The sequence below is a fragment of the Talpa europaea genome (genome assembly GCF_964194135.1).
Source record: "Talpa europaea genome assembly, chromosome: 6".
Classification (NCBI taxonomy): domain Eukaryota; kingdom Metazoa; phylum Chordata; class Mammalia; order Eulipotyphla; family Talpidae; genus Talpa; species Talpa europaea.
In genome coordinates, this window is record NC_140072.1 from 56,702,047 (window position 1) to 56,714,774 (window position 12,728).

Consider the following 12,728-nt stretch of genomic DNA (forward strand, 5'->3'; position numbering starts at 1 on the left):
GCAAAAAAAAAAAAAAATTCTGTGCCCCAAAGACTGCCAGTTTGTGTCTGTGCAAATGCCTTTTTTCTTTAATAAACTTGCCTTGTGCTGCTGAATGAAGACTGCTGAATGCTTTCTCAGAGGAATCCAAGACTCCCCACATCAACCCCCAACACTAGCAGTTATTGTTTTCTCAGGAAAAGCTTTATGTGTTGTTGAAAGAGCTAGTTTCCCCTAGAACTTCCTCAGGAGATCCATGGGAAACTGCCCACGCCTGCAGGCATCAGTGGCAACATGAGTTAGTGAAAGGCGTGTGTGGCGTCAGACTGAGCATATGGAGTTACTGAGATCTGTCCATAAACGAATCAGTCACCTTTGAATCTACAAGCCCATTCATTATTGAGCCTGTGGAATTCAGTGTAGGGACCCTCTTGCTCCCTCCCATCCCTCCTTCAAAAGATGCTTGATTTGCTCCCCTCCCCCTCCCTACCTAAGCCTGGGTCTCAAAGTGTATCCCTTACCCTGCATTGCCCTGTTGGGTTGGGTGGAACAGGTGGAATCAGTGCTGGTTTGCTTCTCATATCTCTCAGGGAGCAGTGACTCCTCCCTTCCTGCCTTCAGAGAAAATGCCAGTCCTCAACCTTGGTTCCTGGGCTAGTTTTGGCTCTAAGTTTGTGGACAATATCCCTTGTCTACAGTTCTGGGGCTGAGTGGGGGGATACTTTTATATTTTCCTCCCTCCCTGGGAGGATAATGTTTAGGAAATAGTAAGATCAGCTTAGATATTAGTGTGTTTCTACTCACTGATGTTCTGTGTCTCAAATTCACACTCCCCAAAAACAAAGATCTGAACATGAGGCACCCTGTTGGAACAATCGAGGGTGACCAGCTCACATGATCCAAGGTTAGTCAATTATCTGTAAGGCACTACACAATTGCTTTTCTCATAAGGGAGTGGGTAACAAGAGGAAATTTGAGACACCTTAACAGGCCCAGCATACTATGACCATTTTAATTTTAAACTTGATTTATGAGTAGGTAATACATTTACAAATATTAATATTTACACAGTTCAGTGTTTTAAGGCTATAAAAGGACATACAGTTAGAACATCCTCTTACTCTTGAACCTCCACCCTTTCTCTTCCTAGAAAACAAGCAATCTTACTCTTTTTTAGCCATCCTTCCAGAGATAGTCTACACAAAGAAATACCTATGTAGAATTTCTGCATCCTTTTGCTTCTTGCAAAAGGGGATACTCTGATGTGGATACATAAAGAATGTCCTCATGTGTTTTTATGGCTCTGTTTTATGATGTACCTTTATGTATGGAGGCAGGTTTCTATCAACCAATATTTAGGTTGTTTTCAGTCACTCCGAGTGTGGCAAAGAGCCTTGTGCACAAGCATACAGCCCTTTAAGTTCCCACTGATCTTATACCTGTCTCTCAGGAATTCTTAACCAGGGGCTCAGAGAGAATTTAGGCTGACAAACTCTGGACCCTGGAAAAGTTGGAAGGGAAAAAAATCCCATTTTTTTTTGCACTAACTTCTAACTGAAATTTATATATTTCTTTCCCTTGTGAGTGGAAGTAACAAAACTCAAAGCAGTGAGTAGCATCTGAGTCACTCTTCTTATATGATTGAAGATATTTTGTGTTTTTTTTTAAGATTTACTTATTTATGCATACAAGAGCTGGGGTGTGGGGGATGAGAGGATTCACCAGAGACAGAGTAGGGAACAAAACAGGCAGACTGAAGTACACTGCTGAAGGGACCAGCAAGTGAGAGGTCTGCTGTGCCATGTGGGTAGCTCCCTGGCTGGCCAGGGATCGAATTCGTGCTGCAGAGGCTGCGGATAGCCACATAGGTTGCGTCTTAACACCTTGCGCCACCAGGGAGGCCCTGATTGAAAGTATTTTGAAATATCATTTACACTCATCTCCACTTTATTATTGTTCCAGTAAAGGAAAACTGTTTCTTTACCTACAACACTTTTGATAGTAAATGTGTGGATCCCCACCCACCATCTCCACCTCAACCTATTTCCCAGCTCTCCAGACACCAATTGAAAGTCCTGTAATTCAATGCAATTCCAATGCTAACTGCCTGGAGTTAGCACAAGACGCCACAGGTTGAAGGACTCAATCCCACAAGACCATCTTCACTTCGATGCCAGTCACATTAATAGACCTGAGGTACTCATACTCTGTCTGACTTGGTTACAAAGTTGGGGGGGGGGGCTCCATATATTCCCACCTCAGGTTTGATAATTTGTGAAATGGCTCACAAAATTCAGAAACATTTCCTTAAATTTATCCGTTTACTGTAAAGGATATAAATGAACAGCCACATGAAGAGGAACATAAGGTGAGGTCTGGAAGGGTCCCATCCTCCCAGCATGTGGATGTGTATACTGCCTTGGAAGCTCCCTGAACCCCATAGTTTAGGGGTTTTTATGGTGGTTTTATCATGTAGGCATGATTGATTATTAACTCGATCTCGAGTCTTTCTTCCTAGAGGGTGGAGGGTGAGGTGGATGGGACTGAAGTTTTCACGCTTCTAATCATGCTTGGTTGTTCTAGTGACCACTGCCCACCCTGAAGCTCTTCAGGAGCCAGTCAGGCGTTGCCGCATTAGAACAAAAGATGCTCAGCCAGGAAATTCCAAGGCGTGTAAGACACTCCTGCCACCTCCAATACTCAGGAAATTACAAGGGCTTTAGGGCTGTGTGTCAGGAATAAGGGGCAGAGACCAAATACACGTATTTCTTATTATATTCTAGATAGGCAGTTATTAGTTATCAATGTGATACAATAATCAAGAATTACCTATTTACTATGTCATGCATTGGGTTTTCCAAAATGATATTTTGATACCTGTATTTCAATGTAATTTCTTTGCTTTGTATTTATTTTTGTCTTCTGCAGATCCCAGGTACCACTCATTTGGGTCATGCTGTATCCTACCTTGCTTCCCACCTGTGGGCACCCCCTGCAGGCAGTTTCCAGGAACTTCCTGACAAGGAACTGGGAGTAGCCACAGTGGCATTTGAAGTGGCATCAAGTACCTTTACGACGTTGTGCGATCATCACCACCATCCATCTCCAGTACTTTTTCATCTTCCTCAGCTGAAATTCTATATCCATTTAAACAATACACCATTACTCTTTGTCCCACAATCCTGGCAAACTTCATTTTACTTTAGATATCTCAGGTGAGTGAAATCATACAATATCTGTTCTTTTTTGTCTGATTTATCTCACTTAGCATAATGTCTGCCATGTTCATCCATATTGTAGCATGAACCAGAATTCCATATCTCAGGCTGAGTAATGCTCCATTGTATGTATATACCGCCTGTTTAGCCACTCATCTGGTACAGACATTTTGATTATTTCCCCTTTTTGACTATTGTGAATAATGCTGCTATGAATATTGCTGTACAAATATCTGTTTGAATCCCCACTTTCAATACTTTTGGGTTTATACCCAAGAATGGAATTGCCAAGTCATACAGTAACTCAGTGTTTAACTTTTTGAGGAATGTATATTTATTTTTATGCATGAAAAATATTCCTAAATCTGGGGCCTCCCCGGTGGCGCAGCGGTTGAGCGCTGGGCTGCGAAGCTCCCCGCGACCTCCACGGCGCTGGTTCAATCCCCGGCTGCTCCCCGGCCACCAGAGGAGGGTCCCACATGGCGCGCAGACCTCTCCTGCCGCCCGCTGCTCCCCTCAGCAGTGTACTTCGGTCCTTCTGCCTGCTCTGCTCCCCGCTCTGGCTCTGGTGAATTCTCTCACCCTCCCACGCTTCTGACTGTACCCAGTGCATGTATAAACAAACAAACAAATAAATAAATAAATAAAATACGTGCCTCTTAAAAAAAAAAAAATTCCTAAATGAGGAGCATCCTAGACTTCCACTACACATACTTAATTTTGCACGTCTATCTCTCCACTAGACAGGGGACTTCCTGACAAGGGTTGCCCAACTCCTAGTGCCCCCCAGGGTATAGAAAATGCCTTCAGCACCAGTGGGGGTCTTGTGCACCCTGCACTGGGCGGGAGGCAGGAGACACAAAGGTGGAGCTTATACCCAAAAGGAACGCAGCTTAAAGGGGGTTAGGCCTGAAGCTGATTAGCAAAGGCGCCCCAAGTCTTGCCATCGCAGCTTTCTAGATGTATGAGCTGAGGAAGCTCATCTTCCCTGGCCCTTTTCCCCATCCATAAAATGATATATGTCATCGGATCAGTTTTCATCATGAACATACGCCCTAGTCTTAAGCATGAGCACTCAACAATTTTGTTTCCATTGTCTTCCATAGCAAGAAAAAGTCCTGTGGACAACCCGCCTGGTGGCTTCTAGCTGCACATTGCTGGGTAAAGATCAAGAGGCCCTCCCCTGCCCTTGACCAGGCAGGCACAGGAGTGCATAGGGAGGGACCAGTTACGGCATCCGAGCCCCTCTCCAGGTGCCACGTCGCCTCCATGGGGACCGTCTTGCCTACCCAGAGACAGCATCAGGCGATCTTTCGCTAGAAAGCATGCGGGACACCTGGTGGTCTGCTAGATCCGAGCCACACGTGGCAGCAGTAGTTGGCCCTCCGCGCCGGAAGGCGGCGCTAGTCCGGACCCGGCCTAGGGCGGCGCTCGGGCCGGGCTACTCTCGGCGGCGCGCACGGTCTCCGGCCGTCCGCTGGGCGGGGACGCGGCGACGGTGGCGGCGGCTCTCTGTGGCCGGAGCCCGAGCGCGCAGGCCCGTCCCGGCGGTCGGGGGGCGGGCGGGGCGGGGGCGCCATGTGGTTCATGTACGTGCTGAGCTGGCTGTCGCTCTTCATCCAGGTGGCCTTCATCACGCTGGCCGTCGGTGAGCGTGCGCGTCCCGGGCCCGCCCGGGCTCCCGCCCCGGCATCTGCTCGCCGGGGGTCGCGTCTCTGGGTTGCCTGAGTGAGCGGGAGACCCCCCGCCCGGTGCACCCGACCTCCGCACCCCCGGTCCTGAGCTGCCTGGCCCTGTCCCTCTCGCCCGCCCCAGCAACCTCGCCTCGCGCGAGTTCTTCCAGGTGTCACAAAGTCCGCCGCCGCGGCGCGCGGGAGAGGCTGGCTCCAGTACCCCTTGCCCGCGCACCCTCGGGCGCGACTCGTCAAACTATTCCCGGGGCGCCTCCTGCCGCCCTGCCGCCTCTGGCCTTCGTACTTCCTGCTCTGATTTTAGCACGCGTTCCTCTTCGGGCTCGTTCCTGCTCTTGATCTCACCCGAGATCTCGCCTCCTCCGGGAAGTCTTCCGTATGGGCCTTGGTGGTGCAGCGGTGCCTTGAACTTTAAGGAGCCCTTGTCTCACTGGGATCCTCTGACACCTTTGACCTTCCCACCCCCACCCGCACCCCACAAATGCAAGTTGGGCCAGGGGAAGGGGCCTTATCTGTCTCGTACTGTATTTTAGTATTCAGCCAACACCTGGCCCATAGTAAGTGCCCATCAGATGTTTCTTGAATGAGTGATGAAATAATCCCTTTCTGGGCCAAAGGCACTGTGCTGAGGTATCAGGCACAGGTTTCCATTCACTTTTATGAAATCTCTCCTTAGTTGTCCTGACAAAGTTGTAATTTTTTCAGACTTGGGAGGGCAACACATGGGTTGTTTGGTTTGTTCTTTACTTTGTGGAATCCATGAAGGGCTGAGGGGGACCCAGCTGCAAAGAGAGGAATGAAAAGGATGGTGGGAGTGATGCTGGCTAATGTTCCCCTTGTTGTCCCTTTTCCTGTCCCTCCAGCGGCTGGACTTTATTACCTGGCAGAGCTGATCGAAGAATACACAGTAGCTACCAGCAGGATCATAAAATACATGATCTGGGTAAGTAGCACCTTTCCCTGGGCTCCCCCCTCACTCTTTTGCTCTGCCACGTCAGAAGGAAGTAGGGAAAGTTTGGCATGGATGGTGAGCTCTCTCCCTGCTGTGACCTGAGGTTACTACCCCTACCTCCCTGCCCTGTATCTTGTCTCCTGGGGCTGCTCTCCCAGGCCCAGGTCTTCCCTGGCCTTCCTGGAGTGGTACTGCTTCACTGAACACCCCACTCTTGGTTCCTTAAGGTAACAGCTGAGTGCACATTCTCTGTGGATAGGACCATGGCTTTGCCTTTGCTTGGCTGTCTTCCATCGTCTCTAGCCCCTTGCTCTGCTCCCATCATTTAGTCCATGGAGGAACCTTAAGGACAGTTGACTACTTGTTCTTGCCTTCTTTCTAATTGGATCAAGCAACTTGTCCTAAGAAGGAGATACCTTCCTTGACTCAGGCCCTGCCCTCCCTTGGTCTCATGGAAGCCTTTTCTGCCTAAAGACACAATCCTTGCCATTGATGTCAAAGCCACGGGATTGACTGTTGGTGGATAGAGTTATGCCAGCCACCATGAAGGCGAGCAGGGCACATTTGGACAGAATGGTCCAGTGTCTCGATGTCAACAGCCTCTTCCATTTTGGGCATGACCTAAAGTAGGGAGTTAATGGTAGATAAAGACCATGGCTCTGAGCTCTGGGGTCAGAGGCCTAGCTCATGGATATTGGTATAAGAATTAGGCTGTCATTCAACTAGTTACCATTTGTTAAGCACTGACAACTCTTAAGTCCTTCTGAACAGTGTTTTTCAAAATGTAGCTATGATTCATCATTTGGTTATGTAACCAGTTCAATAGGTCATGATTTGCACTTTCCTTTAAAAAATTGAATAAAAAAGACTAGAATTAAAATTTGAACTTTGATCCCATATATGTATATGTATGTTGGGGTCTTGGTGTAAAATGTGGCGGGGACGGGTGTGCTGCTGTTTTTTACTATGGGTTGCTGTCAAAAAACTTTTAAGAAATAACATTAAAAATGCTTCTCACTGGGAGCTGAGACACTACTAGCTAGGGAGTTTATCCTATGATGGTGAAATAAGGAGAGAATAAATCATGGACCTACGATTGCCCTGAGTGGGCTGGGAGTTAGTGAGTCCAGGAAGGCTGCTTGGAAGAGGCTTCCTGCACTGTGTGCCTCTGGTTGTTTCAGTTCTCCACAGCTGTGCTGATTGGCCTCTACGTTTTTGAGCGCTTCCCCACCTGCATGATTGGCGTGGGCCTCTTCACCAACCTCGTCTACTTTGGCCTCCTCCAGACCTTCCCCTTCATCATGCTGACCTCGCCTAATTTCATCCTGTCATGCGGTGAGAAGGGGCAGTGTTGGGGAGGCAGCTGAGGTGGTTGGGCACTGAAGGGGATAGAGAGAAGAGGCAAAAACATAGAGGACCTCCAGGAGACCAGGCCAATGGGGAAGACAGGGTCCTGCCCACCATGGCTCTTGTAATGAGAATTTGGTGGGAGTAGGGCTTGGAGGTGGGCTGGGATACTCAGACAAAGGAGGACTTTCCCAGGGAGGTAGGTTTGAAAGGGTTTGGGAAGAGAGAAGTGGGTTGACTGAGTGGTTTTAGCCCCTGAGGAACCACATGGCCAGGAAAAGCCCAAAATTCTTTCCTGACAGTCAGGTAGCTCCCCATCTAGTCCTCTGGCAAAGCCATGATGAAGACTGGAGTCTCTTAGGGCTGGGCCCCTGCTTACCGCTGTCTTGGGGTTGGTGTTGACCCATGTGTTTGGAGGACTCTGGCCATCCTGCCTTTCCCCTGCTGCGACTTTCTAGGGAGTCCTTTTTCCTCTCTGGGCCTTAGTTTTTCCTTTGGTTCAAAGATGATATTTAGGATACTTAGTTGATACATAGTAGATGCTTGCAGATGTTTATAGATACTTGCAGAAAAGGTTCTGAAAAGTATCTGATTACCAGGATTGCTTTTTCTCCCATTTGTCATTCCTGATCATCCTAGCCTTTGGTCAGGATATCAGATGGAATTGGGGTTTTTTTAGAGTGACTTTTCTATTTCTTTGGGAAAACCTAGAAGAGACCCTGATCTATAGGGAGCACAAGTGTTAAACTTAGGATTGGTCGCTTCCCTGAGTGCCTTGGGTGATTCACCCAAGAATTTGTTCAGAGGGTGGTTGGTGTAGAGACTGGATCCCTTCTGCCTCTTCGCAGTGGGGAGGGTTCTCCCTCACCTCCTCCAGCAGCAGGTTTCCCTGTTTCCCCTTTGTCACTGTCCCGTCCTGCCCCTTAGGTGCCTGAGAGTTTTTTTTAAAGATCTTGTGGGTATTAGACATCATTCTATCTTCCAGTATTCACTCGACTTAGCAGGGCAGAGCTGGGGTCTTTGCCTTAAAATGGGAGAGACAAGGGGGTGCTTTCTTGTGGAGGGATTTGTTCTGGTGCCTGCTCTTCACCTTAACCGTGGCACAGGCAGGGGTGCCTGTCTCTGAGCAGCCTGTCCCCAGGACCTGCTCCTATCTCTTCCATATATGACTGCACACTAAATTCCGGTACTTGTGTGTCTAGAAAATAGCCATTTAGACCAGTGTGGTGTTTCCTGGGCAGGATGAGGATGGACGCTCTGCCCTGAATTCTGAAGAACCTTAAGACTACCCCAAAATGCCTAGCAAGCTGTACTCTTTTATCCTGAGGGGTGAGAGCCTCTATTTGAGAAGGGCTCTCCTCGCTGCCCAGTTGGGAGTGGACTCTCGGGGAATGTGCCTGCACACCTGTGACTCCCTCACCCACCTCCCAGGCAGGGTTCTCTTCAGGACTCACATCCACTGAAAACCAGGTTAATTGTCACGGTGCCTCAGGTGATGTAACACTGAAGTTCCATTTTTATAGCATTCAAAGAGCTTTTTTATCTACCTTCTAATTTTACTCCTCAATTTCCTCTGCAGTGGGCAGGAGGGGGCTAATTCTCTCATTGTAACAGATGAGAAATTGAGTTCTGGAGCGTTGTGTGCGCGGCTATAGCCAAACTCTGAGTTCAGTGCAAAGTCAGGACTAGACTTGGGGCTCCCAACACCCAGGAATGGTTTTGAGCATTAAAAGTCCAGCTTTATGTTTCCCCTGCCAAACTCACCAACTCTTTATTCCCTCAACAGGACTAGTGGTGGTGAATCATTATCTAGCCTTTCAGTTTTTTGCCGAAGAATATTATCCTTTCTCAGAGGTAAGAAGTGTTAAGTACAGGAAGCTATTAACAAGGATGGTGTGTATGTGTGGGGGGAGGGGCTTGTATGGTTGGCTTTGTGAATTGACTTGAGACTGAGTCTGTTCATGGATAACATCTTTTTAAAAACATAGTGTAGATGCCTTTGGGAAGCAGTGTGGACATGAGCAGCAGGTATTCCTTTGGCACAAGCAGGGAGGATACTGCCTCCACCAGACCTTTGGGTCTCCCCAGGATCCCAGCCTAACACTCCCGAGTCCAAGAAGGGACACTGGAGTGACCTTGTCCGACATAGACGGTGCAGGGCAGGATGGGCTGCAGCCCCAGATCCTGGCTTCTCCCAGTGGCTTGCTGAGGCTTCCTTTCAGGATTTCTCCATACTCTGTACCTCTGTTTGGACCCACAGGGGAGAACAAGGTTGCTTCTTTAGGGAGGTGGGTCAGTCATGGTTTTGCCCTTCATCAGCCCCCTTCTGTTCAGGAGTTGTTTGTCCCAGTGACTGAGATTTAGGGAGTATGCCCCACTGGGTTATTTTCAGCCTCCACCTCCCCCACTGGATTATCTCCATGTCTGAGGATATGTCTCTGCTTCCCGGGGCCTAGACCACTCTTGACCACTCTCTAGGACACGTGGTGACTCTGCCTACCCGCCCACCCCTGGTGCCTCAGGGGACACCTTCTTCTCAGTGTCTCTTGTTGCCAGGTCCTGGCCTATTTCACTTTCTGTCTGTGGATAATCCCATTTGCGTTCTTTGTGTCACTGTCGGCTGGGGAGAACGTCCTGCCCTCCACCGTGCAGCCAGGAGGTGAGAAGGGGCTTGTGAGGGGTCATGGTGGGAGGATGCCCGCAAGTTGGCTGGGAGCTGGATCCCAACCCTGTGATGGAGACCCTTGCGCTCCAGGTGGGGAGAGCTGTGTCCACATTCAGATACATACGCACTCATCTCCCTGCCTGTGTCTCCACAGATGACGTGGTCTCCAATTACTTCACCAAAGGCAAGCGGGGAAAACGCTTAGGGATCCTGGTTGTCTTCTCCTTCATCAAAGAGGCCATCCTGCCCAGTCGACAGAAGATGTACTGAACTTCTTGGGGAGGGGACTTGGGGGCAAGAGTAGGAGAGTCAGGCCCCTGTGCCTCTGCACTAGGTGGGGGCCGGGAACCTGGAAGGCGCTTTCCCTCAGCCCTGGACTGTCCCTGAAGCCCCCATCTCCACCATCCACGAGGGGCTGAGCTTGGCTCAGATCTGATACTGTTTGAGGCTGTGACCTCAGGGAGCCAGGGAGGATGGCAGAGCCTGCTTAGCCAGGAGGCTGTGGTCCATGTGGCTGTACAGCAGCTGAGCTCCCTGTGGCCCTCCGAACTTCTTGTCTGTGGTGGGTCCGGAGGTTCTGACTCAGCTGGGGCAGGCAGGGCAGGGGCCATGAAGCTGGAGAGCAGACAGTGATGAGTTCTCTGGGGCAGATGGCCTTGGGGAGGGCGATGGCTCAGCACTTCTAAGAGAAAGTTTTTGCTATTGAACTGTGATTTCTGTCCAAGTGCTGATTCCCATTTGAATAAAGATTTTAGGTGGCACTGTTTGCCTTAATGCCCTGAAAGTTACTCTTCCTTTCATCCTGCTCACCTTCTGCCCTGGACTGCATTGGCTTTTCTGCTCCAGGCACTCCTTTTCTGGGTTAGGGTCTTTTCCTTCTGAAGGGATTGATCTTATGATGGTTGGTGGAAAAGGGGCAGAAATCAGGAGCTGAGCCTGGTCAGGGGGGACCGGGAGTGGAGGTGGGGACACCCTTTCTTATGCCCCTCTCTTCTGTGTCTTCTTTCCCCAAGGCTCCATGGCTGTTAAGCTGGGGTTTGAGGGGGGACAATTTGCGACTGGGTTAGATTTTGAAAAGAACATCTATATAGTATTCTGTTTATGTCTCCCTTGGGGAGAGAGAGTAGTTTCTGCCTGAATTCTATCTCCAGCTCAAGGAGAAACAAAATAAAAATTGGCTTCCAGGCATCCTGAGCTACAGCCTGTTTCTCAAGAAGTAGGACTGGTGGGAGAAGCTGTTTGTCACTGTAAGAGCACACAGGGCCTCTTCTTGGCCCTGGGAGATGACCTTAGCCTTCTAAGAAGGAGGGCTACCTCCCAGGCACAGACCAGCATCCACTGACTTTGCACTCTGACTACAGTGCCTTGCAAGTACTCAAGGGTACATACTGGAATGAAACCCCCATGAGAGTTACTGGCCATGTCCCATACCTCAGTGCAAGGCTGGCAGACGCAGAGATGGACTGCACACATGTACCTTGAAGTCACAGGGAAGATCCCTGTGCTTGAAAATCTTCCCTTCACATCCCGCCTCAAGTCCCACCATAGCCCCTCATTTCCTTGACTCTAGCATTTCCCACTCTCTTAAAAAGATGAGCCTTCCCTTTTCCTTGGACAGAGTAGCACATCTTGGTCTTCTCTTGTTGGGATTATGGTTGCCAGGCCATTTTATCCTATACGGGCAAGGGAGAGGACACTGGAGGCCACTGTCATCCCCATTGCAGGCCCAGTGCTTCCAGAGATTCCCCATGGCCTGTGCTGAATCCAGTGGCCCCTTTTCATATCTTACTGGAGCTGCAGCATCTAACAGGGCTAATCACCAGCTTCTTGACTCCCATGCCCCTGGCCCTTCCGTGGCAGGTTTTCTTCCTACCTCTGACTGCTTCTTTCAGTTTCCCGTGCAGGCGTCTTGCCCCATGCACAGTGGGGTTTCTCAGGGTTCTGTCAGGGGCTCCCTGGAGGAGTCCATCCATGCCGATGGCTTCAAGGAGTGCTGAGGAACTGAGAGTTCATCTCCAGCCCCAACATCCTTCCTGGTCTTCTGAGCCACAGTTCTGCTGCCTTTTGGGTGTAGAGACAACTCTCATGGCCCAGAGGGCACTTCTGTCCATCCTCTACAAACTTGCCTCTTTGGGGCACTTACTGTGGCCCCAACATCACTCAGGAGCCAGACAGAAACCTGTTTTGTCTTCCTACTTCCTCCTGCCCCCACATCCAGTCTCTAAAAACTGTAAAATATACCTTTTTTAGTATCTCTGAGCCACTCTGTCATCAGTTTTCGCTGATGATTATGACAGCCTCTTTCGGCTTCTTTATCCCACAACTAAACTGCATAGCTGATCAAGTCACTCCTTAGTCTACAACCTTCATGGCTTTCCACTGCCCCCCAGATAAAGTCCAGACCCCTTAGCATGGCCTGTAAGACTCATGGTGTCCTGGTTCTGCTTGCCTCTCTGGCCTCATGACATGCCACCTTGCACTCCTTGCTCTCGGCCTTCTGTATCAAGGTGCCACCTTGATTTCCCCTTTCCTCTGGGTATCTTCTCTGTCAGTTCCCAACTTAGATTTCACTTTCTTCAAGGAGCTTTGAATAGCCCCTCTTCTCCAACATACCAAACAGATCACTCTGGGCTTATTTGCCTACTTACTGGTCTAACTCCCCACTAGACTGTAAGCTCCTTGAGGGCAGGAACTGTCCAATTTTTGTATCAACAGCACCTGGCTTGGTGCCTAGCACATAGAAAGCATTCAATAAATGTTTGTTTAATGAATGATTTGTAGTGATGTGTGCAGGGCATAGCAGGGGATCCAGGATAGCTTTGTGGCAGAAGGACAAGTACTTTCAGTCTCAGACTGAAGCTATAGGTCCTTCTTCC

General features: G+C 49.4%; 1 protein-coding gene across 1 annotated transcript; it reads left to right on the top strand.

Annotated features, from left to right (window-relative positions):
* Window positions 1-4,775: 4,775 nt before the first annotated feature.
* TEX261 (testis expressed 261) lies at window positions 4,776-10,122 on the top strand (the record flags this gene model as incomplete). Its single annotated transcript, XM_084235203.1, has 6 exons — window positions 4,776-4,845; window positions 5,752-5,831; window positions 7,022-7,175; window positions 8,974-9,041; window positions 9,744-9,846; window positions 10,007-10,122. 6 exons carry the CDS (start codon window positions 4,776-4,778, stop codon window positions 10,120-10,122), a joined length of 591 nt encoding a protein of 196 aa, XP_084091329.1.
* Window positions 10,123-12,728: the final 2,606 nt, after the last annotated feature.